Genomic DNA, 27,422 nt, shown 5'->3' with positions numbered 1-27,422 from the left:
GGCTGGATTTAGGGTGTGGGGCGCCCTCTTGTGTCCTAATGGTGTTTATCTCACCACAGTCTTCCTGCAGATATCCTGAAGCTGCCATCCTTTGCCTGGCAAATCTTCCTTTCCAGCTTCAGACCCTGACACTCTTTCAAATGTCTGGCACACTGTCTCTCTCTCTACTCAACCCCCACTCTACTCCAACCGTGATCTTTTCCCTATGCACTATGGGGCCCAGAAGAAGCCTTTGGAATCACGGCCAGCAGTTTAAATTCCAGCTTGACGCTTACCATGTGATCTTGAGCAGGTCACTTCATCTGTGTAAGTCCCCATTTCCTCCTTGGAAGTTGGAGGTAATAATGCCAGCCTCATGGGGCTGTTGTAAGACTTCAATAGCAAGGAGTGGTATACAGGTCACTATTATGATCACTGAGCACAATCACTTGAGTTGTCAACAATGAATAAATTGGAACATGTTTCACTTTGAACGTGAGGAGGAACTGGGCCTTTAAAACTAAAATATAGGGATCCCTGGGTGGCTCAGCAGTTTAGCGCCTGCCTTCAGCCCAGAGTGTGATCCTTGGGTCCCGGGATTGAGTCCCACACCGGGCTTCCTGCATGGAGCCTGCTTCTCCCTCTGCCTGTGTCTCTGCCTCTCTCTCTCTCCCTATCTCTCTCTCTCATGAATAAATAAAATCTAAAAAAAAAAAAACAAAAAAAACCCTAAAATATAGAATTCCCCAAATTTCTAACAAGAGCCAACATATATTGATCACTTGCCATATGCTGAGTACTATTACTTTCCCTAAAGTCTCATACCTACTAGTAAAAATAATAATAGCGAATGATTATTAACCTCCTGCCAGGCATGGGCCAAGTCCTTTACAAACTTTCCTAGGCATTCCTCACACAAATGCTATTAGATAGATGCCATTATGAAAATTCCCATTTTACAGATAAGGAAACTGAAGCACAAAGAGGTTTAAGTGATTTGCCAGAGGTTTAACAACTAGTGAGAGGCAAACCCTACATCCTGCATTTGGAAGACATTTCAGACACAGGCAGCTTGATTCCAGAGATCATGCTTTACCCGAGTTACCTCATTTCATCTCCACAACATCCTGTGGTGTGAGTTCTATTACATCACCTGCATTTTACAGACACGAAAACCTAACACAAAAGAGATGCGGTAATACATTTGAGGCCACACAGCTAGAGGAGTAGTTGAGCTGGGATCTGGATCCATGCCTGACTGCAAACCCCACATGTTCAACCCCATATGAGATTGCTCATATCCCGAAGTATTTATAATGGTACAAAGCAACTGCATTTATATTGAAATTATTCTGATTATTATTATTATTCAAATAATGATGAACATTTTTCCAACACCCACGAAATGCCAAGCTCTGTACTAACTGATTTACATAATAATGGCTAACAGTTGCTGTGTATTATTAGGACGCCGGCCCTGATTTAATCGTTTTAGGTGTATTTTCTCATTGAAGCCTCACAAAACCCCGGCGAACGGATGCTGTTATTATCCTCACTTGACAGGTGAAGAATGCGAGGTTCACCATCGATCCAAAATCACGTAGCTTAACAGTGAGCTGGAAATTGAACCTACAATTGCCCAACTCTCCTCTCCAGCAGTCTCCCTCTCTTTATTTCTCCTTATTTCTGCTGTGACGTCTCCCCGGCGCACCTCTCCCGCGTCTTTCCAGAAGCCGGCCCCGCCCCCTTCAGCCTGAGTGCCCGCCCACTGGGCGGTGCCATAATCTCGGAGCCTGTGGAAAGGACCGGGGTCGCTATAGGCTCCGCCCTCAAGAACAGATCCTGTTCCGATTTGTTCCGGTGCCCAAGACCGGGAGAAGATGACACACCTATTGGCTGACGGCATCTGACTGGCAGCAAACGGAGGGAGCCGCCCACTGGTTCTCGCGCAGTTCCTTCTGGGAGTTGTAGTCTCAGACGCTCTCGTCCCGGGGTGGCACGGTTCGGACTGCGCGTCCCAGCATTCCCTGCGCGAACCCCGGAGCACTTCCGCCCTGTCGTGAAGTGGGTGTCTCGGTGGGTGAGTCTGGGTGGCGGGGCGGGGGCAGCTGAGACTCTAGGCTCTGGGCTGGAGGCTTAGGAGGTGGTGGTGTCCCAGGGGGCCAGGGAAGGTGAGAGGGGAGAACGAAGCTTTTCTGTGGGGGCGGGGGTGAGGGGCGGCCAGGGGATGAAGCGTCCGGAGATGGGAAGGGTCATAGAGGGGTCGGGGATGAACGGGGAGATAGAAGGCCCTGAGAGTGAGGGGGGTCGTGGAGAGGTCTGTAGGTGAGGAGGCTGCGAGAGGTCCTGGAGGTGGGAGAGTCCTGGGAGGCTCTGGAGACCACAGAGGGAAGGCTAGAGGGTTCTCGGTGTCTGGCAAGAAGTGAAGAGAAAAGGGCCTGAGCTGGAAGCCCGACCTTAAAAATAGTGTTCCAGCCGCTACCTGCTCGCCTTGAGGAACACAGCTGATTTGATCCCCCTTACACTTCCTCTAATGGTTGTGACCTCTGGAACCAAGTAGGTGGGACTGGCTTGTGGCCCCACACAGCACCCCTTTCCTTCTGCCTGATGGAGAATGGCACCAACATCCACTTTAGCCAGACCCTCTGATTCCTCTTGCCCTCTCCTGCATCCAGGATCTCCAGGTTGTTCTGTTTCCTTAATGTGTCCTGAATCTGCCCCTTTCTGGTCAGGGTTTTTGCTGAAGTCTCCCACCTTTTCGCTTCCCCAGCTCGGACAGACACATCGTAGCTAGCGTCATCTATTTAACCCACAGATCTTACTGTTCCCTCTGCTTAAAAACCATCTTGGCTCCCATCACCTGTAGAATGAAGTCCAAACACCTTAGCCTGATAGTCAGGACCCTTCATAAACTCCCTCTGCAGCCTAAGGCTGTTTGGTTTTCCACTGTTCTGTATGGTGTTCTCACATTCTTGCCCCATGGCCAGCCACGAAAACGATTTTCCCAAGAATCAACTCAAATGTTACTTTGTTCAGTTCCTTAAGCAGATTAGGCCATGTCCCAACCCCAGTTCCCACAGACCTCTTTTACTGCATTTACCACCTTTGACCATAAATATCTGTGACTTTTGGAGGTGGGGCAGTCTCTTCCGCTAGACTGTAAGTGTCTCTGGACAAGGACAGTTTCTGAGTCTCTTCCACTTCCTCATTGCCCAGCCCTGGGTAGTAAATACTTGATGTAAATCAAGTAAATCGGTCAATACTTGATGCATGTGTGAATGATGACAGTCCAGGGTAAACTTTGCTTTTTCAGTCTTGAAGACTACTACTTCCAGTGGATTTCTAGGGGCATGAGATGTCAGGGCTATCCTTGTTGGGTGCTGATTTATTACCTATGAGAGTTTAATCCAGGGGAGGCAAATACATAGGATGTGTGCTGCCACTTCTCCTCCCTGTGTCTGGTGCTCATAACTAATTAGTGACAACACATACTGACATGGGGTTCCAAGTCCTTAGTGCAGTTGACTGAAGTTGATGCTTTACGTGAAGCCCATTTGCTCTCCGTGGTTTAAGCCCTTAAATGGGAGGTCAAGTTACTTTAAGCAGTAGCCTGGACCATCAGCCCAGTAAGCTTAACAGCCTTTGGAGACTCCTGGTTTCTTCTTTGGAGGTCACAGACCAGTTTTGGTCTTTCCCATGGGATTAGGGCAGAGCTCTTACCACCCCACTGTTAAGTGGGTGGGCTCCTTATGTTCACATCCATGCTGAAAACCCTAGGAGCCAGCATGCCCCTCAGCTGCCCTGTATTAGTAAAGGGATCCTGACCCCAGTCAACACCAATCCCTCATTGCTTAGGAGGAATCTGTTACCCTTTCTGGTCTTCCTAGATACTGGAAGAGACCTTTGAGATCAATTAGCTGAAAGATGGTCAAGTGATGACAGCCCATGCTGAAAGAAGCCTATCATTATCCTCTATTTAGTCCTGGTGTTTGAAACAATTTCGAGTTGGTTGCCAATATTTAAAAATCCAGAATTAGCTTCTCTTGGAAAAAATAGAAGGCCTGGGAACTGGGCCAGTGTTCTCTCTAGTGCTCTATAGTTAGCCACAGCCCCCGGTCCACTCATGTACCCACTTACATTGCCTGGCCCCTATAGCCATTTAAGTGTGTAGCCACTGATTCTAGGCTTCCTTCTCCTTTGCTCTGCTCCCATCATATTAGTTGGGGAATCTGGGGCAAGCATTGAGTAGGGTCAAGCTGTAAGGTGCAGAGGCCACATGACTTGTCATCCAGGGTCCAACAGCTGATAATGGCAGGAGTGGAACTGGAACCCTGGTTTGCTCCCTCCTGCCTTAATGTTCTTTCCACTCTTGTACCATCTTCTCAAGGAGTTTGAATGATTGGCAGACCTAGAGGAAGCTGCATAGTGTGATTAAGAAAAATGACTAGATAGAACAAATCTTGACTGAGTCTCAACTCTGCTGCTTGCTAGTTCTGTGAACTTAAGCAAGTCTGCTTCATAGAAGTTCAATTCCCTGTATGTAAATTGAGGATATGGACTCATACTTTACAGGATAATTCTATTCTAAAGTCAGCACAGAAGGTGGAAATCACATTTAGCCAAAAATCACAGTCCTCTTGAAAATCCTTTGGCAAGGATCCACTTAGAAACCAACACATTGTCTTTCAGTAAGCTAACCAGCACAGCTGGGTTTTCTTGTTTGAATGTCAGATGAAAGAGTTGGCCTGTGTTTAGGGACCCTGATGTATGAAAGATACACACACTGGAAAGGAAGGCTTGAGAAACTTAGATCAACCTGGAGACCAGGAAAGTCATGCTTGTTCTGGAATAGACACATAGTGAATGGAACTGACTGCACCATTTAAATTATGTCTTTCCTACGCTTTCTGGTGTTTCATGCAGTTTAATATGTGTAAGTTATAGATCAGTGTAGTGCACCTCCATGCTAATGACAGTGGGGTGGTCAGAGATCTGCCCCTAATGCCTGCCTGGAGGATACAATGAAATTATGAATGTAGGACACTTAGTGTCAAGCCTAGCACCTCATGGACACTTAGTAGGTGGGTACTCTTCGAGATTGCTGATCCTGGTGTGGCCTGGATACTCCTGGGTGTCTAGGACTGAGCTATTTTTTCTGTCAGCTCTGTGTAAAGTCACCTTGCTATCCGCCGACTGTATTGACCTGTGTCTGTGAATAGGCAGCTTTTCATATCTAAGAGAGTAGCAGAAAAAGCTTTCAGATTTGTATTTGAAACTAATCTTTGGGACTTTCAAGTCTTCCCAGAAGAAAATACCTATTACCTGAGACTCTGGGCTTTGGGCCTTGCAGAACTACTAGTTGCCTGTTTTGTTGTAGTGTTGTTCTCTCTCTGCAGGAGCACTTCTTTGCTTGCTTATTGACTGTCTTTCTCATGAGAGTGTAACTTTCGTGAAGGTCCTAGGTACTGTTGGCTCACCAGCTACCAGTACAGGGCAGGTACATGGTAGGAGTCTGTAAATGACTGGTGGTGAATTAGTCCTTGTGTGAGAGAGTGACACAAATGTTTTTTGGGCTAGTGCATGATTCAGGCTGTGGCTAAAAAAGAAAATTCATGAAAAGTGAGTTCTTTAGTTTAATATAAATGATGTACCTCCCATAGCGCATTAGGCTTTTGATATACCAGACCTGCCATTTTAATAAAAAGCAACAAAAAAACAAAAAATAAGAGGCAGTGGCCCTGGTATTTATCAGGCACTGTGGATACAGAAATGAGTAACAGGCCCTGATAATCCAATTCAGTGGGGCTGTCAGAGGTAGGAACAGGTAATTACAGTGGTGTAGGATAACACCTATGTTGGAGGTATGTGCCAACTGCTTTGGGAACTTAGGAGGGAGGAGGCAAGTTCTGGGAGAGCAGGGATGGGGGCAGGGCACAACAAGGGCATGTTAAGGAACTCTTGACAGGTGGGGTGACATTGACATGGTAGCCGAAGGACAGACAGGAAGTCGCCAGGTGCTTACAAGTTGTGTACCTAGCCTCCTTGTGTATGTGGCAGTCTTCGGGCAGGACAAGGCTTTATTTTACATCACCCTGGCCTTGTTTCTGGACAGTCCAGATGGCCTAAAATCTGAATACCACGCCCCTCCATTCTCACTTGAGCTCTGTCATTCCTGCTTGGAGGCAGCTGATAGCTGCCTTTGAGTGGGGTTTTTTATGTCATCCAAATGTGCTGGGAATGACACAAAGAGCTCGTTTTTCCAGATAAGCCAGCATAAGTGTTGTCAGAGTCTTCATTGTGTAAAAGAAGCAACCCCCGATGTCCATTCAACAAGCATTTACTGAGAGCCTCCTGTGCGTGGTGCGCCGTGTTTATTGGGGCGGAGGAGAGAAGGGGTAAGCTATATTCCTCGTCCTTAGGCTGTAATCTCTCTGGGGCTGCACACACAGACAACGCTGTAATACAACAGAGAATGTGGCATGTGTGACATAGATGGAAGTGGAGAAAAGAATTCCTTCTGGCATGAGCAAGAAGGTAATTTAAAAAAAAGCTAGTGTGTGCAGAAGGGGATTAATTATAACCCTTGTTGTATGACACATCACCATCGTGAGCTGACCATTGTCTCACTGTTTATTAAGTGCTTCCTGCGTGTGCTGAGCGTGGTGCTAGTAAGCTTATGATCTAGTGGGTAAGATAACTCCACTAGAGCATAATCAGGGTGATGACAGAGAAAATGTAGGTGGCGTGGAAGCTTGTGCCATAGGAAGGACTGAATCTCGTTTCAGGGCACAGGAAGGGTCTCTTGGAAAAAGTACAGTTGAAGCTGAGACTTAGCTGGGTGAAGAAAGGGAGGACCCTTCCTAAAGGAGACTGCCTGCTGCCTGTGGGAGGGTTCAGAGGGCAGCAAACTATGCAGCTGGAACTTCCTGACCAGCGGAAGTGGGCAAAGAGATAAGATGGGCCCGTGGGCAAGATTCACACTTGATCCTGAGGGTCGTAGGAGGTCACTCAAAGGTGTTTAGCAAGAAGTGACCTGGTCAGGCTTGGAGCTAGTCTGGTTGTGGTGTGAAGAACCCTGGTTGGGGTGAGGGGAGAGCAGCCAAGGACATGAGTTAGGAGGCTGATCCAGTGATAAGCATGGCTACTCCCTGACTCGAGGTGATGGCATTGAGGTGTAGATGCCTAGAAGTCCAGGAGGGCACAGCTTGCTTATGAATTGGATGTTGGGGATGTTGGAGAGAGATGATAACCAGGTTTCTGGCGTGGGTAACTTGATAGAAGGTGGTGCCTGGGTGGCTCAGTCAGTTAAGCGTCTGTCTTCAGCTCAGGCCATGATCCTAGGGTCCTGGAATCCAGCCTGCATCAGACTCCCTGCTGAGTTTCTCTCTCTCCCTCTGCTCCTCCCCTCAGCTTATGCACTTGCTCTCTTTCGCTTTCTTTGTCTCAAAATCTTAGGGAAAAAAAGGGTGGTGGTGGCTTGGCTGGGTGGAAAGCTCCAGCAGAAGGACAAGTTTGCAGGAGAAAATAACAAATTAAGTTTGTGGCCCACTGAGTTTGAGGCGCCTCATAGACAAAGTGGAAATATCCTGTAGATGGTTGGATTTGGGGTCTGGAAGTCTGGAGGCAGGTCCTGGTGGAAGTTTTGAGAGTCATCAGTTTCGAGATGGTAAAAAATGCCAAATGGATGGGTTGGCCAAGAGGGAGTGAAGGGATTTTTGTAAAGAGAGCACCTTTAGAAGAAAGCTGAAGGTCTGGGGGGAAAAGGCCTGATAGAGCGAGGGGGTAACATTTGGAACCCACTTGGAGGAAAGGTCAGACTTGGGCATGTGTAGAGGAAGGAAGGCATGTTGGATCGTGAAGGCCTTGATGCCAGAAGGTAGCGTTCAGGCACATCCCAGAGGATTTCATACTGTGCTGCCCTCCAAGGTGTGCTGGTTTGGGTGCCAGGTTGTGGTTTGTCTTCCCACTTACACCCATTCCTCTCTTCACACCCCCACCCCATGAGAAGGCAGTGGAAGATACGGGGGTTCTCTTACACTGTCCCTTGTCTCTCTGCCTCAGAGCCTTGGGGAGCATTGCCTCTCCTAGGAGCCCCTTGAAGGACACGCCTTAGATGCAGGACAACGTTGAACAAGGACAGCCCAGCTGAAGCGAGGTGTCCAGGACCGACTATGGCTGTAGCCCTGGAACCCCAGGCCCAGGCCTCTCCTCGACCAGAACCTGAAGAACTCTTGATTGTGAAACGGGAGGGGGACTCGTGGAGATCAGAATCCAAACTCCGAGAGGAGGACCATCACCCTGTCCCTGGCCCTGAGGCCTCCCGCCAGCGCTTCAGGCAGTTCCAGTACAGGGATGCAGCTGGACCCCACGAGGCCTTCAGCCAGCTCTGGGCACTCTGCTGTCACTGGCTGCGGCCAGAGATCCGCCTCAAAGAGCAGATCCTGGAGCTGCTGGTCCTGGAGCAGTTCCTGACTATCTTACCCAGGGAGATCCAGGCCTGGGTGCAAGCGCGCCACCCTGAGAGTGGTGAGGAGGCAGTGGCCCTCGTGGAAGATTGGCACCGAGAGGTCCGGGCTGCAGGACAGAGGGTGAGGCAAACAATCTGTTCTCCAAGGAGCAGGTCAGACAAGGTGGTGGGGCTGTGAATAGGTTAATAATTGCCCAAAACCACAGTGGTAATAATAATTATTGTTATTAACCAACTGACATTTATTGAGCACTGCTGTGTACCACTGTTCTCAGTGCTTTGCATGTATTAACTCATCTAGTCCTGTCAAAGTTTAATGAGATAAGTACTGTTAACCCTGATTTTACCAATGAGGAAACTGAGGCAAAGGGAAGATAGGTGGTTGGCTCAAGGTCACACAGCCCCAGACAACAGAGCCAGGATGTGTGTCTGGGCAGCCTGACACAGAAACCCATGTTCAGAACCACCACCCAGACGGCCTCCTGGGGCCGTATTCATAGTGTGGGTAATTTGTATTATGTTCCACGTGTGATGAAATCTTTGGGTGCTTATAGCAGAAATTTGGGTGGACAGATGTAGCATTACCATCCTCATTATTTAGCTTAAACTAAGGCCCTAGAAGTCAGGTGGCTCGCAAAGCTCTGCCAGTAGGAAACCAGAGCTTAAACCTAGATCCTCAGGTTCCAAGTTTACTGTCATTTCTATGACATGACAGATGCCTCATCTGCAAACCGTGGGAACTAAAATATCTCTGAGGCATGAGACTCAAAGGAGATAGTAACTGACATGAGTGCTCACTGTGTGTCAGACACTCTTCTCGGCTCTATTTGCATTGCTCATCTAATCAACACAGCAGCCCAATAAGGTAGGTGCTGTCGTGCCACCATTTTGCAGATGTGGAAACAGACTCAGAGATGTAAGTAACTTGTCTAGATTTGGATAACTCAATGGTAGAGCCGAGGTAAAGGAAGTGAAAGCACTGTGGATTTAACATTCACAGTTTCAATAGTTTGCAAGAGACCGAAGGCCCATGATATCATTTCTAATTTTTCTGTGGCACACTCTTTTTGAATCCTGTTTTTGGAGCTGGCATGTGTAGAACAAAGTCCTTGAGCTGGCTGCAGCCTGAGCCAGCCACCCAGAACCTTCATCTCAGCATAAGCCAGTTGCTTCCCTTTACATAGTCAGTAGTTTTTGTGATGTTCTAGTTAATCACACTTTGTTGGGGGCAGCTATAGGTTTGAGAACATCCCTTGCAAATGGCTGGGGTTTTCTGTATGTCATAAGGGGTAAAGCTCTGGACAGGTGTGAGATTAGGGGAAGGAAGGTTTATGGTCTGTGGCTTGGCTTTTTTTATTCCTTTACAAACTGAAGACACAGAAAGCTACTATTTGAAGTTATAGAACAAAGTGTGAGAGAGTGTACCTTATTTTAATATACCACACTGCCTTCCCAGATTATTTCTTTTAAAGAAACCAGCTATTCATCTTAAGTGGCAGTGAAAAAAACGAATGGAAGTCTTAGGACTTCAGAGCTGAAAGATAACTTGAGATGAGAATCAATCGATTTAAATCAAGGTCTTCATAACTCTTTATGTGTAAAATGAGAGGGTTGGGCTAGGCCAAAAGTTCTCAAATTATATCCCTGTGAGCTGAGCAGAGGTTGAACTGCTTCTAAAATTGGAGGGGAAAAAAGTAAGGTAATTGAATGTTCTCTATGATGTATTACTTTCCTATGACTATTGTTTTTATTTTTTAACTTTCTCCCTCCTCCTTAGTGCTCCCAAATGTCCAAACAAATGGGTAGGGGGCAGCCCCGGTGGCGCAGCGGTTTAGCGCCGCCTGCAGCCCAGGGCATGATCCTGGAGACCCTGGATCGAGTCCCACATGGGGCTCTCTGCATGGAGCCTGCTTCTCCCTCTGCCTGTTTCTCTGCTTCTCTCTCTCTCTCTGTCTCTATGAATAAATAAATAAAATCTTTAAAAAAAACAAAACAAAACACACACACACACACACACACAAAACAAATGGGTAGGTAGTAGAGGAGCTTCCCTGCCCTCACATATGTTATAGCTTGTGATCTTCCATTGCAGGGGACCTGACTCAGTTATAGTTTTCTGCAAGTGAAATTTTTCCAGGTCTTACTAGCTAACTAGGGTCCAGAAGAGAGAACCACTTGGAAAAGGTGGCACTTTTGGGCTTAATAATCCTCCATGATATTTTCCTTAAAGAGACCTTTCAGCTCTGCTGTTGGGTGGGTTTTGGTTTGTTTATTCTCTTATCATCTCTTCCAGAACCCCTCTTCCCATCAGGTGCATAGGCATTTAAAAAAAACAACAACACGGGCAGCCCAGGTGCCTCATCGGTTTAGCGGCGCCTTCAGCCCAGGGCATGATCCCGGAGACCCAGGATCGAATCCCACGTCGGGCTCCCTGCATGGAGTCTGCTTCTCCTTCTGCCTGTGTCTCTGCCTCTGTATGTGTGTGTGTGTGTGTGTGTGTGTCTCTCATGAATAAATACATAAAATCTTAAAAAAAAAAAAGATTAAAACAACAACGAAACTATTTTTTAGAGCAGTTTTAAGTTTACAGCCAAACTAAGCAGAAAAGGGGCACCTGGGTGGCTCAGTTGGTTAAGCATCTGCCTTTAGCTTAGGTCTTGATCCCAGGAGTGTGCCCTACCTCTCCCCCTGCCCTGCCTCCACATTTGTACTTTCCCTGTCTGTCTCAAATAAGTAAATAAAATCTTTAAAAAATCAGGGATCCCTGGGTGGCGCAGCGGTTTGGCGCCTGCCTTTGGCCCAGGGCGCCATCCTGGAGACCCGGGATCGAATCCCATGTCAGGCTCCCGGTGCATGGAGCCTGCTTCTCCCTCTGCCTGTGTCTCTGCCTCTCTCTCTCTCACACTGTGTGCCTATCATAAATTAAAAAAAAAAAAAAAAAAAAAAAAACTTTAAAAAAACAAACCAAAAATACCAAACTGAGCAGAAAGTACAGAGATTTCTTATATGCCTCCTGCCTCCCAACCCCATGAACATCATTCCCCACCAGTGCGGTGCACCTGTCATCATTGGACACATCATTATCATCCAAAGTCCAGAGTTTATATAGGATCTCACTCTTGGTGTTGTGCATTCTGTGGATTTTGACAAATGTGTAACGACATGCATCCACCATTACGGTGTCATACAAGGTAGTTTCACTGCCCTAAAAATCCTCTGTGCTCTGCATACTTACCCTTCCTATCTCCAAACCCCTAGCAACTACTGATCTTTTAACTGTCTTCATAGTTTGGCCTTTCCCAATGTGTCACATAGTTGGAATCATACAGGATGTATGATTGGCTTCAGATTGGCTTCTTTCACTTAGTAGTATTCATTAAAGTTCCTTCATGCATAGGCATTTTTGATGGATTCTTTATTTATCCCTACCCCAACCAGTTGTCTATTTTTTCCCCCTTTTTGTCACCTGAATCCCTCCTCTGTGTCTACAATTGTCATCCATGGCATCAGTGTCTTTACTTAGGCATGGCAGTAGTTGGAGGCACTTGGGCTGGAAGTAAGGATTGTTATGGAGTCTAATCACATAGTTACTCTGTAGATTGTAAGATTAGAGCTATAACAAAGAGAAGTTCATTTGTTTTTTCCTTAAACAACCATGGAAAAAGGTTGTAAGCAGATGTTTTCTCCCTGTAAACCACACAGGACATTGGTGGATGGCCTCTTTTGGAATGGCTTTTTATGCTCATGGCCCACTCCATATATCTTAAGGATAAACATCCCTGTCTTATTTAAGAAAGGACTGGAGTTTATAGATCAGCCAAAAGATTTTTGGAGTTATATATTTCACAAACTCATTAAGTCGATGAAGGTGAGGATATTACTATTGTGAATAAAAAAATAAGGTTCAGAGCAATGTATATAATTGCTATGTTTTGTATAAAAATAGGGAAGTCTGTATTCATAGATGCTTGTATATAAAGAAACAAAAGGGTGCAGAACAGTGGTTTCCTGTGGGGAAGAATGGGGTAAAGGAAGACACTGGGCAGATGGGATGGGCACAGGGGAAGGGATAGGGTATTTTCACTAACTAAACCCTTATAGTTTCTATTTTTGAACCACCTGAGTATTGAAAATACTTATTGAAAACATTGAAACATATTTCTTAAAGTTTCTACAAGGCAATGAGATTATTACGTTGTTAGGGTTTTAGAGCCAGGAGATAATCTCTCTGCCTCCATCTCTGAATTTGGAACCAACTAACAGATAAGAAATGAGCTTTATGATTGATAATGCTGAATTTGGTACTGTCCTCTCTTAATTGATTATTCTCCTGTGTTTTATATATTTGCTCTTTGTCTCTGAATGCTTTTCTGCCTGAACTTCTGCATTGAAATCGAATTGCCACTTCTGTTTTCCTTTTGAGTTACAGTGCCTTGTCTCTGCTTCTCCTTCTGTTTTGAGAGTAGATGGACCTCTCTAAAACAGCACACACTTTCATTCCATTTTAAAATTCCATCTGTAATTGTTTGCCTATCCTTTCTCTTATATTTATTTTTGAATTTTCTTTGCCTTGCAGCAGGAATATTTAGAGCAATTATATTTAGAATTATTGTTATATCTGTTTTTATCTTCTGACGTATACCCAGTCAACTTTTATCTTTTTTTGATAACTTAAAAATGAAACCACCTATTTTTGATATTTAGAGATTATGTTTCAATCATAAAATCATGTTTTATGATTCAAAAATGTTTGAAACAGTAGTGACCTCGCTGAGACACTTGCATAGCCTCCCTGTGTCAAACAAAACAGTAGTAATTTGGTGGTATCAGTGCTGGTCCGTTTACTAATGTCAGTCTCATGGTTTTGTTGTTACACCACTTTGAGGCATCTTTGAATCTTAAAAAGAACTTGTTAACCCTTGGACCACAGCTGTACTCAAAAGAACACTCCCTGCCCTAGCAAAATTGGTCCTATTGAACTGACAATTGGGAATTTTGACTGTGTGTGTGTAGGAACTGGGCTTGTGTGCAGAAGAGACCAGGTCCTTAAAGGCAATGCAGGAATCTCAGCCTTGCCAGCTGCACCCAGCAAATCACTGGCCTGAAGCCCAGTGCCAGAAGCAGTGGGTGAAGAATTCATGCCCTGACCTTCCAAAACATCTAGACACCAAGATGGTGCCACAGCCCTTGAAAGAGAGTGGTGAGTATCAAGAATCAGAGAACATGAGGGAAGAGAGGAGAGGGTTAGAGGGGATAAGGAAGGAAGCACAGGGAGGAGGGATATGAAGAATTCAAGGCAAGGGGTAGAAATAGTGTCTGATGGACATGCCGAGAAGGAAGGCGAGTGAGTAAGCATTGTGCAAGAAGATGAAGCTCCCAGCGATGTTGGTAACCCCACTGAGCTTAGTGCCGCAGCATGTTCAGATCAGGTTGGGGCCAGGTGGTGATCATAGGAGTTTGAGTTGGCATCTTATACACAGCACATCTCTCAGCTTCAGAGCCACACTCCAGAAGGAAAGTAAAAGGGGAAATCTGCTGGCTATCAGGACAGTCTCCACTTGAGGCAAGCATGGCACTTGGAAAGCTGGACTTGGGAGGGCGTGGTTTTTTGGGAACCAGAGCTTGGGTTTTAGAGACTTTTCTTCTCCTCAGCTGTTCTCACTCCCCGAGTCCCTACTCTCCCAAAGATGGGGAGTGTTGGAGATTGGGAGGTGACAGCGGAGTCCCAGGTAAGCTGTGGTTTGTCCATTCTTTCCTGTCCTGATTTCTGGGCTCTTACCCCCATGCCCCTCTCCTCTCTCTGTAACCTGCCCTCAGCAGAAGGGCATATGTCACAGGGCGTCGGCCTCTGGCCCTGGTTCCCAATCTACTGGGCCTTTTCCGTCATGTTGCTTCTTATGACACTGGCCTCACACATGGTATCCCTGTGTCTGTTACCTTTCCTGGGGCCTAGCAGAGTTCCCAGGCTGTTTTCAGTTGTGGTCCTTGTCTTGTACATCTCACAGGAAGCCCTGGGACCTGGCAAACATGCTGAGAAGGAATTCTCCAAGGATCCCCCAGGAGATGGGTGTGGGAACGGCATGCCCCTAGGTAAGGAAACAGTGCCCTCTCAGGAATATTGTCTGGTTTCTGTTATACTCAGTTCCCAAAGAATTGTTTTGTCACTCCCTTAAGACTCGTGGCTCTGGAAGTCTGGAACTTGAGACACAAGAAGACAAGAAGACGACATGCTCTTTATGGCTAGCACTGGTGGCAGAAATGGAGTGTAGGATGTGGGGTCTGCCTGGATATAGGCTGGTGGCTTCTGAAAGCCTGCCCTCTTGGGACTTGCTTCCTCAAGACATTCATCATGGCTGTCCTAGGCCATCTCAGAAATCCAGTCCTTTCAGCATCAAACAGGGTCCATCTCTCAGGGACAGACTCCAGTAAGCTGAGCCCCTGAGACTGATGTACTAAACACAGTAGAAGTAAACATCACAGGGCTCAAAGCACTTGAAGCTCACATCGCCCGTACTAACTCCTGTCTCTATAGTTGCATCTCCACAGGAGCCAAACAAAAATGAACTATTTCCCTGTGGAGCCTGGGGTTAGTATGAGGGATTAGACATGAGCGGAATAAAGTGGCAGATAGTGATAGGTGTGCCTCCTAAGGGGAGGTAAGAGGAGACATGAGAAGTCTTATTGGCACCTTTCTTGACAGTAGAACTCTTTTTATTTTATTTTATTTTAATTTTTTTACCTCAACCATGATATCTGGGGGAGATAGTGTTCACAGGAGCAAACTTTGGTAGGCCTAAAGTTTTTTAGTTCTCAGTTCTTTCTGATCTGGTTTTCTTCAAATTTTTATTTTAATTAAAAGCTTCCTGTTTTGTGAGGGCTGGGAGCTGTTGGGACAGCAGTCCTTTACACAGAGCTGCTAAGTGTTTTAAAAAAATAAGGAAATGTATTTTCTCACATTTTTGGAAGTTGAGAGGAGGACATGCTCCAGCCACAGTATAAAGTGGCTCAGCGAGGTCACAGCAGACTTAGGTTCTTTTTCTCTGCTCTGCCATCCTCACTGTCAGCTTCCCACCAGCACTGTCATGTGTCATAATCAAAAGATAGATGACAGTTGGGCTCACAAGTTTCCTAGCAAAACACTTGTGTGTGGGTGTGCACATGCACACACACGTGCCGCGCGCGCGCACACACACACACACACACACACACACAGTGAATGAGTGAGAGAGGGAAATCTTTTCTCTAGCCATTAAATTCATCCTGATTGGGCCAGTTTAGGCCACATTCCCATCAGTAACAGTTACTCTTTGTGTGATATATTTCATAAGTGCAACAAAGGAAGCAAGTGAACAAAGAAAACAGGTCAGTTAAGGTGGGGAATCAGCATAGGAATTTCTTATTGTCCTCACACAGGGAAATGATCTGTTTCAGGGCATTTTGGACAAATGCTGTGCTCAGTGTATCATTTCTACTTAATCATTCCTCTTCTTTCTTTTGTTTAGGAGTTCCAGTTTCAAAACCAAGTATCAACTGCCAGCCAGAGCAAGGACCAGAAGTTTGGCATCCAAACTTTATAAACTCTGGAAAAAGGAACACTGTAGATTACAACCTGGGTAATGAGCAAATGAGACCAGCTCAGGCATCGGCCTGGAGAGACTCCAAGGGCTGGGAGGAACAATGTCAGTGGGACACAGAGGACATGAAGGTGTCAGGTGTGCACTGGGGCTACGAGGAGACCAAGACTTTTCTAGCAATTCTGAGTGAGTCTCCTTTCTCTGAAAAGCTCCGGACTTGTCATCAGAACCGCCAGGTGTACCGGGCCATTGCAGAGCGGCTGAGGGCCCGGGGCTTCCTGCGGACACTGGAGCAGTGTCGCTACAGGGTCAAAAATCTCCTACGGAATTACCGGAAAGCCAAGAGCAGTCACCCACCAGGAACGTGCCCCTTCTATGAGGAGCTGGAGGCCCTGGTGAGGGCTCGGACGGCCAACAGAGCCACAGAGGGTCCAGGAGAGGCCATGGCACTCCCCAGGCTGGGGGATAGCGATGCAGAGATGGATGAGCAGGAGGAAGGGGTCTGGGAGCCTGAAGAAGTAGCAGAAGACTGTAATGGTGATGAGCTGGCCACTGACGAGTCCGTCCAGGAGCCCAGGATTCCAGGGGGGCCAACTCTGTTCCAGAGTCGTATCGGTAAGAACGATGGGGTATCATGGATCCAGATTCTAGCTCTCCAGCCCATGAGACTTCTGTTTGCTAAGTTCAGGACATAGACTGGATTGCAAGTCTAGATTTTTTTTTTTTTAAGATTTATTTATTTACTCATGAGAGACACAGAGAGAGGCAGAGACATAGGCAGAGGAGAGATGCAGGCTCTTAGCAGGGAGCCCGATGTGGGACTCGATTCCGGATCCTGGGATCACGACCTGAGCTGAAGGCAGCTGCCCAGCCACTGAGCCACCCACATGTCCCGCAAGTCTAGATTGATGCCACTGGAGTAAGGTGTTCAGTTCCTTAGGTTATCCTCAACCTTTCTTTTCCTCTATGATTAGTTTCCTAGAGTGAATTTTAGTTATAGTAGCAAACTTTTAAAGCCTTAAATAACTTTAGAGAGCTAATTCAGTATCATTTGACCCTTGAACAATGCAAGAGTTAAGGTACTGATCCTCTGCTCAGTCAAAAATACATGTATAGCTCTTTGACTCCCCCCAAGTTTAACTATTAATGGCGTACTGTGGGCCACAAGCCTTACCAGTACTATAAATAACTTACATGTATTTTATATTTAATATATGTATTATATACTGAATTCTTACAATAAAGTAAACTAGGAAAAATATCACTGAAATCATAAGGAAGAGAAAATATATTTACAGTACTATATATTTAAAAAAATAAATCTGTATATTAGTGGATCTGCAGTTTGAACCTGTGTTGTTCAAATTTCACCTGTATTTGCCAAAGTGTGTCACTAGAAGTATGGGGATGGTTATAGTGTTACATGAGTGAACTTTTAATTTTACTGTGGATGAGCATATCAACCTGTAATTTCACAGACAGTAAATTTAGGTAAAGAAAGATACTGAGTGAAATATTTAACATATAACAGAAATCATGATGGTGTATGGTTGAACACATGACGTTTGGAGAAACATACAGTCATTGTATAAGTGGAAACACTGAAGCCCAAGAGATGACATGTCTTATCTAAATATAGACAATGGGCTAGGGGCAGAGTCAAAGTCAGAGCCCAGAGCTTCTGCCTCCAGTTTTGTGTGGTTTTCCTCTCCACAATCCTGCCTCCCTGGGCTGCATCATTTACCTGCAGAGGACCTGAGAACAGACTGCCTCCTTTCATTGCTCCACAAAAGAGGAAAGCGCTTCCTCAGTTGGATGCTGTTGTAAAGTTATTTGAAGTCCCACTTATGTTTAGAGATTCTCAATTCCCACATTTGTTAAGAGGAAAGTTCATAAAATAGAGGATATGTATGGAATAGATAAAGAGAAAGTCTCTTGGATCCAACTACAGGTCTTTCCCCACACTAGTCAATGGAAACCAGAGGAGTAGGGTCACCTAGTATAACGTGGCCACCTCAGTCCTCTTCAGCTAAGACTCAAGAGTTAGTGGAGACTCTTAGAAGGGGGCGGGAGGCTCTGGTGCACTCCTGAGAAGCAAGGGAATAGTCTTTGCTGGGGCCCCAGGTGCCTGGAAGATTTTGAGGTGCCTGTGTTCTAGGCATTTGGTGAGTTGGGGGACCCTGATCCCTGATGACTTAGGCAAGTCTCATTATACCTCACAGTTCTGAACTCTTCACTCCTGACAGCAGGTGTGCACTGGGGCTATGAGGAGACCAAGGCCTTCCTGACCATTCTCAGTGAATCCCCGTTCTCTGAAAAGCTTCGCACCTGTCACCAGAACAGCCAGGTGTACCGCGCCATTGCAGAGCGGCTGTGCGCACAGGGCTTCCTGCGGACGCTGGAGCAGTGTCGCTACAGATTCAAAAACCTCCTTCGAAGCTACCGGAAAGCCAAGAGCAGCCACCCACCAGGGACGTGCCCCTTCTATGAGGAGCTGGACTCACTGATGAGGGCACGGACTGCGGTCAGAGCCATGGGAACCCTCAGGGAGGCAGCAGGTCTTCCAAGGCCTGGGCAGAGCAGTACGGAGGCTGATGACCAGCAGGCTTGGGATGAGATGGCAGATGAAGATGCCATCAAATCTCCAGCCCCATGTCCTCAAACCCCAGACACAGGTAAGCCCAGAGTAATTCGATGCCCACAAAATCCGGGAGCATGCAGAGAGCAAGGGGCCAACTCATTATTGTTTGTCTCTGAGCTGCAAGAGAGAATGGACATGAATAGGAAAAGCATTGGTGATTTGCTCAGATGATTCAGTCTCTAGCTTTGTGTAATCCCCCAAATGAAATAAGCAGCCAAGTCTCAGTTTTACTGGGTTTTATCTGGGAAATTGTAGAGTTTATTCAATTTCACACAGCACAGGCTATTTGGAATGTGCCAGAAGAAGGAGGTGTTCATTATTGAGTAGGGCAATAGGGAAATTGACCAAAGAGACTGACTAGCTGGCCACGTGGCCTCGGCCTCATGACTTTGTTGGTGAGGTCACCATGTTCCAGGCTCTGTTCTCTGCTTTGCAGCTCAGAAATTTACATATGCACCAAAACTTGGTCAATTTCATGTTAGTCACATTATAAGATATGAAAAGAAAATATATGATACAAATTCACATTAGTTAAATTCACAAGACACAAGATCTGTAAAATAGATGTTAACTAATGAATGAAGAAAAACTGCATTTCTATTTCAGGGTTTGAGATGAGGCATAAGGGTGAAGACCAGATTTCAGAGCAGGACATCTTTGAGGATTTGCCTGGAGACTTATCAAAATGTACTAGAGAGGATGTTTGCCACCCTTCTGACTGGGGGCAAGACAGTGACGGTGAAGGTGAAGGGCAGTGGGGAAACTGCCCCCAGGAGCAGTGGGAAGAATGCTCTTCTGAAGAGGACTTAGAAAAACTTATCGACCATCAGGGCCTGTACTTGGCAGAGAAACCCTACAAATGTGATACATGTGTGAAAAGCTTCAGTAGGAGCTCCCACTTCATCGCCCACCAGCGGATTCACACAGGTGAGAAGCCCTACAAATGCCTCGAATGTGGAAAAAGCTTTAGTGACCGCTCCAATCTTAATACCCATCAGAGAATCCACACTGGAGAGAAGCCCTACAAATGCCTTGAATGTGGGAAAAGCTTTAGTGATCACTCCAATCTTGTCACCCACCAGAGAATCCACACAGGGGAAAAACCCTACAAATGTGGGGAATGTTGGAAAAGTTTCAACCAGAGCTCAAACTTGCTGAAACATCAAAGAGTCCACTTGGGAGGCAATCCTGACCATTGTAGTGAGCCTGGGGCAAACTTTGGTCCAAGCCCATCCTTTAGTGCTCACTGGAGGAACTCTACAGAAGAGCCATCTCTTGAACAACCTCATAGTGCCAGTAAGAACTTGAATTCTGGCCCACACAGTACCAACTCAGGGGAAAAGCTTTATCAGTGTTCTGAATGTGGAAGGACCTTTTCTAAGAGCTCTGCCCTCATTAGTCACCAAAGAATCCATACGGGAGAGAAACCATACGAATGTGCTGAATGTGGGAAAAGCTTCAGTAAGAGCTCCACACTGGCTAACCACCAACGAACCCACACGGGGGAGAAACCGTACAAGTGTGTGGACTGTGGGAAGTGCTTCAGTGAGCGCTCTAAGCTCATCACACACCAGAGAGTGCACACAGGAGAGAAGCCCTACAAATGCCTTGAGTGTGGAAAGTTCTTTCGTGATCGTTCCAACCTCATTACTCACCAGCGGATTCATACGGGAGAGAAGCCTTATAAGTGCAGAGAATGTGGGAAATGTTTTAACCAGAGCTCTAGTCTTATTATTCACCAGAGAATCCACACTGGGGAGAAACCCTACAAGTGCATGGAGTGTGGGAGAGACTTCAACAATAGTTCCCACTTCAGCGCCCACCGGAGAACGCATGCAGGGGGGAAAGCAGCGTAGGAGACACCCTTCCCCCAGCAAAAGAGATAAATGTATATTTAAATCTCCTGAGATCATAAGATGTGTGCTAGAAACTTACCCAATGTTTAGGCTTGGTATATACCCAGGGAAGTTAGCTTGGTATAATCCAGATTAATTGGAAGTGAATTACAAATGCTAAGGAGCCAGATTTGAAGGCACTTTTCTTTTTTTTTTTTTTAATTTAATTTTTTTTATTTTTAATTTAAATTCAGTTTAGTTAACATATACCATATTATTTGCTTCAGGGGTGGAGTTTAGTGATTCATCAGTTGTAGATAACACCTAGTGCTCATTACATCACATGTCCTCCTTAATGCCCATCACCCAGTTATCCCATCCCCCCCCACCCCTCCAGAAACTTTCAATTTGTTTCCTATAGTTAAGGGTCCCTCATAGTTATGGTTTGAAGGCACTTTTCTTAAATGTAATTTGTTTTTCTCCTATAAAAATCCCGGTCCTTGGGCTCTCTTTACATTTGCTGCCATGTGAGGACTTTATCTGTTTGAGCCAGACTGATAACAGGGGGTTTAGGGGTAAATCAGTGGTCCTGAGCAGTGATTCCAGACCTCACAGGGCCTTTACACTGTCCATAGGTACACATGGTCCGTTGGCACATATCAGCAAATTATCATAGATGGTGGGTTTCAGGTGGGGTGTATCCATACTGAAGAATTTTGAGACTGGTTAGAGAGGGCATAATTGGGAATCAGTGGCCGGAAGCAGACCACCATGACCTTAGCAAAGAGGAGGAACATCAGTGATGTCATTATTAAATAATTATTAGGGCAGCCCGGGTGGCTCAGCAGTTTAGCACCGCCTTCAGCCCAGGGCATGATCCTGGAGACCCAGGATCGAGTCCCACGTCGGGCTCCCTGCATGGAGCCTGCTTCTCCCTCTGCCTGTGTCTCTGCCTCTCTCTCTCTCTCTCTCTGTGTTTTCATGAGTAAATAAATAAAATCTTTAAAAAAAAACCCTGATAAATAATTATTCATAATAGCAAAAATAGCCATTATTTATTGAGCATTTGCTCTTTGGCAGGCTCTGTGCTAAGCACTTTGCTAAGCACATCCTCTGATTCCCCATGGCAGCCAGAAGGTCCTAATCTATCCATTTCCCAGAGGAGAAAACTGAGGCTAAGTGACATGTTTGGGTGGCATGTCTGCAGGTGGCAGAGGCAGAGGCAGGCTTTAACGAGATGTCTCTGGAGCCTGAGGTGTTCCTAACTGTTGTACTGAATCCCCTTCCACAGTAGAGCAGGTAACTCAGGTGCAAGGATCTCAAAGCACTTTGTGGGCCATGTCTCCTACTAAAATTCCCTTATGAATTCTCCTCTTAGCAAATACAGAAACTGAGAATCCCTAAAGAGGAAAAGGTCTGGGTTGGTCAGAACTGCCAATGCTTAGAGCAAGGCTGAGCTAGTATTAATACAAGTACTTGGTGTGGACTTCCTTCTCTGCAACAGTATGTGTGAGAGATATAGTGGGGGGCAGGGGGTTTGAGACTGGGGAGGACATGCAGCCACGGCATACCTCTTCCCATGGGATACCACTTCTACACAGGAAATGGGGTTTAAGAATGTCCCCTTTCTCAAGGAGTCAATCCTCAAGTTAGATGTGTCCGAATGGAGTATTAGGCCTCACGGGAACCCAGGCCTGCATTTTTGCATCCCCCCACCCCTTTCCCCTTGGTGGAAGCCTTATTCCTGATGGCCATGCCACAGCTGAGCAAGGGGGAGGCAGGGGGGAGTCGGTGTGTGCCTGCTGAGAGGACTTTGAACACTGTCCTGCGTCCCAGATGTGTGGCACAATTTTATCCCGAGCCTGCTTGTCCCTGGCTTGTCACAGGCAGAGATGTCAGAATTTCAAGGAAAAATCCTCTGGTCGATATTTTTAAACCCTCCTAAGGAGAAACTCTGAAGACCAAGGTACCGCAAATTAGCAAGCCATCCTGTGTGAGCCAGTCCAAGTTGACCTGTGTAGGAGGGTCAACATTTAGGAAGCATTTAGGAACCTTCACCGTGGAAGCCAGCTGAGCCCTCTTCCCCTTTAGGTGTCCCCGGCACCCCTGCTCTTGGAGGTGTGCTAGTGTCTCACGCTCCCAGTGAATGATGTCCATTACCCCCTTGATCCTTTGTCCCAACTTGTAACGGCAGGTTCAGCCTGAGAGCACAGGCGGCATTGGCCAGGAGGGAAGACAGGGCCCAGGTGGACCCTCCTCTGCATACTCGACCCTTCCTTTGGAGGAAGTTCTCATTCAGGTGGCTTCTGTGTTTGGGTCCTGCCTCATTGCTTTGCTGGGGCACCCAGACCTCCTCCAGCAGGGCTTTGCTGCTCCAATAAACAGACGTTTGGGTCTGCACATCCTGAGCTTTGTTAACGTGAGGCTGCTCTTGGGAAGCAGATTGTGCAGCCTGGGCCTCAGCCTGTGTGCCCACAGGTCAGACTCTGGTGATGGGAAACCAAGGCAGCGAATGTGACGCTGGAAGGGTGCTGCACGTGAGCTGCACCCCTTACTTGACTCCTGTAGCCTCTCCCAAGAAGGGCATCCGCTCCTCGGAGGTAACTTGAAGACACCGAGGGGACTCTCCATGTACTTCTCAGGAGGCAGTAGACCAGAGGGTGAGGGCAGGGACCAGGGGCTGAGGCTGCCGTTAGGTACCCACTTTCTTGTAGGCCTTGGCACCGGCAGTGATTTCCCAGTCATGGCAGCCTCAGCCTCACTGTACCCCATAGCCTCCTTCGAGAAGTTGTATAACATAGCTTGGGTTCTGACTGACCTCTGAGGGCCCTGAGTCCTCCCTGCCTCATCCTGCTCTGGGGCCCCCAGTGAGGGATAGCTCTCTGCCTCCAGGCTGCAAATAGGAGCTTATGTTTAGTCACTTTGTGGAGAAGGGGAACACCCTTTGGGGAGGAGAGTATGGAAGCTTCGTGGTCGAGGCTGCATTCCCCAGGCTTGCTGGTGCACTGGCTCCCCTCACTGTTCCTATTTGCATATTTTTTGGCTGTGTGCGAGCCTAGGACTTCCAGGTCTGGCTCCTGCCCTGGGCTCCCCTCTTAGCAGCCCGGTCTACCGCGTGCCGGCCCCACCTGAGTGGCTCCTGGACTCCTCCAAATCCCCCCCACTCAGGTCTCCCTACAGGGCCCACCCATTGGGCATGCACAATACACTCTGGCCCACGGACAAGCCTCCTTCACACACCTCCAGCGAGGCGTGCACTTTCAGACTCCTATAGACTTAGTCCCCCAGACACATCCTCCCTCCTAAGACCATTATTGTCCAGAGGGCTGCAGTTCCCCGGCTGCTTGGGGAGCCTTCTGAATGGAGCCAGTGCCCACAGTCAGAATTATTCACGGGAAGCATCCCTTATCCCAGTTTCGACCCCACCTCTCCTTTTGATCCTCCCCTTAGCGCCCCCTCTGCTTAGCAGCAGACACCAATGTCAGGCCCTGCCCCAACTGCACCTAGAGGTTGGTGCTACATGTGGGAGGTCAGGGAAGGCCTGCAGGAGAGTGGGGTTCAAGTTGCGCCGTTGAGTCCGGGGTGGCAGCCACTTGGCTCCCCACAGCTCTTGGCTGGTGTGTCTCTCCTGACATCAGTACTAACGCTACCCTGTCTTTAGCATCGTTTTTTCCCTTCCTTTGACTGTAGGCAAATCTGGAATCGCCTCTTGATGTAGTGGCCTTCACTATATTTCCACGCCCCATGCTGGGGGCCTCATTGCCCTCTGACACACCTCTCACTTGGTCCCTGTCAGGAACCCTAGAAGGAGCCTGTGCCCAGTGACCCTGCCCTCTTCTCAGTGTGGGTCTGTCCACCCACATCTCAGGGCTGAGAGCTGCTTTGGTTGAAAAGCCATTAGTTAAGTCAAGAGAATCAGAATGGTCAAGGGTAGGATCCAGTTGAACAATTTTGCCTAAACACTACAGATAGAATAAGGATGCATACAGACATCAATTTTCCTATCAGGGCATCTAATCTCTTTGTATGTGCAGATGATTTTGATCCTGTCTGCCATTACATGATACTTCCTGAAATCACATTCGATTTTCACTTTTTTGTTGCTGGAGAATACCCTATAATCATGCCACCTACAGGATGAGGGCCACAGGAATAAAGAGTAAGAAAACACATGTACCTGTAAGGGTGGTTCTGGATTGGCATTACAGGTTCATGTGAGCCCAAGCAGGAGAGGAGCCATGGGCAGCAGCTGACAGGGCCACTGTCACTAGAATCTCTGGAGAGTCATTGACTCCACTCTGGTGCCAGGTGACAAATATGACACCCCGGTGAAAAGACTCCTTCCTTCCATGTAGAAGATGGCTTAGCTTCAGTACTTCAGGGAATTCACAGGGCACAGAATAGCTGCTACACATTAGAGGCAGTGGAGATGAGCATAAGGGGCAAGGGTGGGCCCTGGTGGTGATGGTGGTGGTGGTGATGGTGGTGATGGTGGTGATGGTGGTGTGGTGGTGGTGGTGGCAAGCTGCTTCTTTGAAACCCTCACTGCAAACTTCACTGGGAAGGGGGGTGGGCAAGACAGGAAAATGCCCTCACAGACAGCACCGGTAAGAAACAACTTGTTCATGACTATGTATGCGGCCCCAACCCAACCCTACTCCTGAAGTTGCGCAGAAATAGATGGAGGAGGTGAGGCTGTCTAGCCAGGCTGGAGGTCATGCTAAACTGTTCTGGCATATTCTGGGCATGTTATCTCCAGGGAATTTCTTTTAGCAACTAATTTCTTACAAAAACCCAACATTTGTGATTGAACTTAGTGACTCTGAAATGAAAATGGGATGAATTTTGGCCACCGAGAGGCTCAGAGATTCAAGATTCAATTCTAAAACCGAACAGGCCCTTTTTGGTTAGCAATTTGTGCATCAGTCCCTGACTTCGTTTTGTCTGGTTTTGTTTTTACTTCTTTATCTTTTATTATTTTCATTTTTCATTTAATTTCATTATTTTCATACTTTGGCTAGTGTTTCAGTTTTTTTGTTTTGTTGTTTTTTTTTAATTTTTATTTATTTATGATAGTCACACACAAAGAGAGAGAGAGAGAGAGAGAGAGAGAGGCAGAGACATAGGCAGAGGGAGAAGCAGGCTCCATGCACCGGGAGCCCGACGTGGGATTCGATCCCCGGTCTCCAGGATCGCGCCCTGGGCCAAAGGCAGGCGCTAAACCGCTGCACCACCCAGGGATCCCTAGTGTTTCAGTTTTTGGCTAGTTAAACCCTACTTTGGGATGAAGTGACCTGATAAATTAATAAATTATATCAATTAAACTGAAAGAAAAAACAAACTTGTTTTGGGCTCTTCTAGCATCTCTCTCATTACCCTCAAAGCGTGGAGGAAAGGGCAACAGGGAATCAGGAATGTCCAGTGAGGCTGTATGATCTCATGCCCTTTGTGCTGGACTGACCTCTTTCTTTCACTGTTCTCCATGGTTCTTCACACGTGGATGGATGTACAAACTCATGAGTCATTGCCTTTGGTCCCTAACAGGTGGCTCCTTGGGCTGCTGGCCTTCTCCAGATAACTGCTTTGATTTTCCCCTGGGATCTCTGTGCTAGAAATCCGAGGTATCTGGGGCCCAAATAACACAAGGATGATTATGGATAAAAAGAAAGGAAGGTTTCCCAGAGGCTGAATTTTACCTGGCTCTTCTGATTTGCCTCCCTGTTCAGGAACAGAGCTGACACACTTTGTACTCAAGGAGAGGAGAGCTCTCTGGAGGGTCTTTATGGGGATTCTTTCTTTCCTTCTCCCACTCACCTCTTTGGTAATGTCCAGGAGTCTTTGTGGCTCAAGAATGAAATTTCCTAATCAACTTTCACTCTTTATTTTTGCTGAGTGGGGCATTGGCAACTTTTTTGCCTTTTCAACTGCTGTCCTTGAATGCTGGTTGTAAACTGGTAGAGGGGAAGAGAGAGAGATTTCAGGCATTGACATGGCTTTAATCAGAATCCATTGGAAACCGTTTCTTCCTGTAGGAGTCAGAATCTCAAGTGTTAGGTTGTAGTAGTGGTTGGGATGCACTAATGTTCTGCACATCTTGGGACAAAGGTGAGATCTGGGAGAAAATTAGTCATTGTCTCCCTGGAAGAGATGTTCCAGGTCTTGTTGACATGTTTTCATGTGAATTTTTTCTTGCAAGTGCTCTGACAGTGACCAGATCCACAGGGCTTGCCTTCCTAGAAGACAGGACAGTGCCACAGACATCTTATTGCCATGCTCTTGCTATTAGCAGGGCCCAGAGATCTGTTACAAATGTTGGGATCCACTAAAGCTGACTGGCCAACCCAGGCAGGAACAAGAATTATGCTATCAGTCTGGATAGTCATTGCTGGACATGACTAGTATGACTAGTACACCTGAGAAAGCAATCCTAACTGAGGGAGATGCCTCCTGGATTGGGGCTGGCCTAGGGCTGGCTCTCTGTTGGCCATCTTGTCAATAGGCTGCTGGGTGTTCATGTTGCCACAAATTTTGGGCTGAACCAGGAATCTAGGTGAGATCGGGGTTCCTTGGGGTTGAGGTCTGAAGAGGAGGTGTGAGGGACTCTATGGTTCCAGGGCTCAGGCAGCCTGAGGAAGGAGGCAGATCAGGACCAAAGGAAGGATTGAGAGAAGAAAGAGTGGCAAGTCAGAAAAGATGGTGGGTGGATGGGGAGTGCAAGAAACAGGTAAGGGAAGAGAAGGAACAAAGGGACAGACAGGGAGAAAGCAATGGACGTTGAGAGTCGGGAAGAGTAAGAGGTAGAAACACAGACAGCCCGGGTGGCTCAGCGGTTTAGTGCCACCGTCAGCCCAGGGTGTGATCCCGGAGACCCAGGATTGAGTCCTGCGTCAGGCTTCCTGCGTGGAGCCTGCTTCTCCCTCTGCCTC

The 27,422-nt window shown here is 46.9% G+C and overlaps 1 protein-coding gene across 7 annotated transcripts; it reads left to right on the top strand.

Annotated features, from left to right (window-relative positions):
• Nucleotides 1-1,750: 1,750 nt before the first annotated feature.
• Nucleotides 1,751-27,422, top strand: ZSCAN20 (zinc finger and SCAN domain containing 20). Of its 7 annotated transcripts, none has more exons than XM_049098319.1 (8): nt 1,751-2,055; nt 8,041-8,567; nt 13,460-13,646; nt 14,099-14,175; nt 14,452-14,536; nt 15,949-16,635; nt 18,270-18,695; nt 19,268-27,421. In XM_049098319.1, exons 2-8 carry the CDS (start codon nt 8,151-8,153, stop codon nt 20,515-20,517), a joined length of 3,129 nt encoding a protein of 1,042 aa, XP_048954276.1. In that variant the 5' UTR covers nt 1,751-2,055; nt 8,041-8,150; the 3' UTR covers nt 20,518-27,421. The 7 variants fall into 7 exon arrangements, with proteins under 7 accessions (XP_048954276.1, XP_025303321.1, XP_025303319.1 ...); XM_025447536.3 differs by having other exon boundaries at nt 1,751-2,043; nt 18,267-18,695; nt 19,268-27,420; XM_025447534.3 differs by having other exon boundaries at nt 18,267-18,695; nt 19,268-27,420.

The sequence above is a fragment of the Canis lupus genome, chromosome 2 (genome assembly GCF_003254725.2).
Source record: "Canis lupus dingo isolate Sandy chromosome 2, ASM325472v2, whole genome shotgun sequence".
NCBI classification, from domain to species: domain Eukaryota; kingdom Metazoa; phylum Chordata; class Mammalia; order Carnivora; family Canidae; genus Canis; species Canis lupus.
The sequence above is the reverse complement of the archived record's forward strand: the minus strand, read 5'-3'. Positions and strand labels throughout refer to the sequence as shown.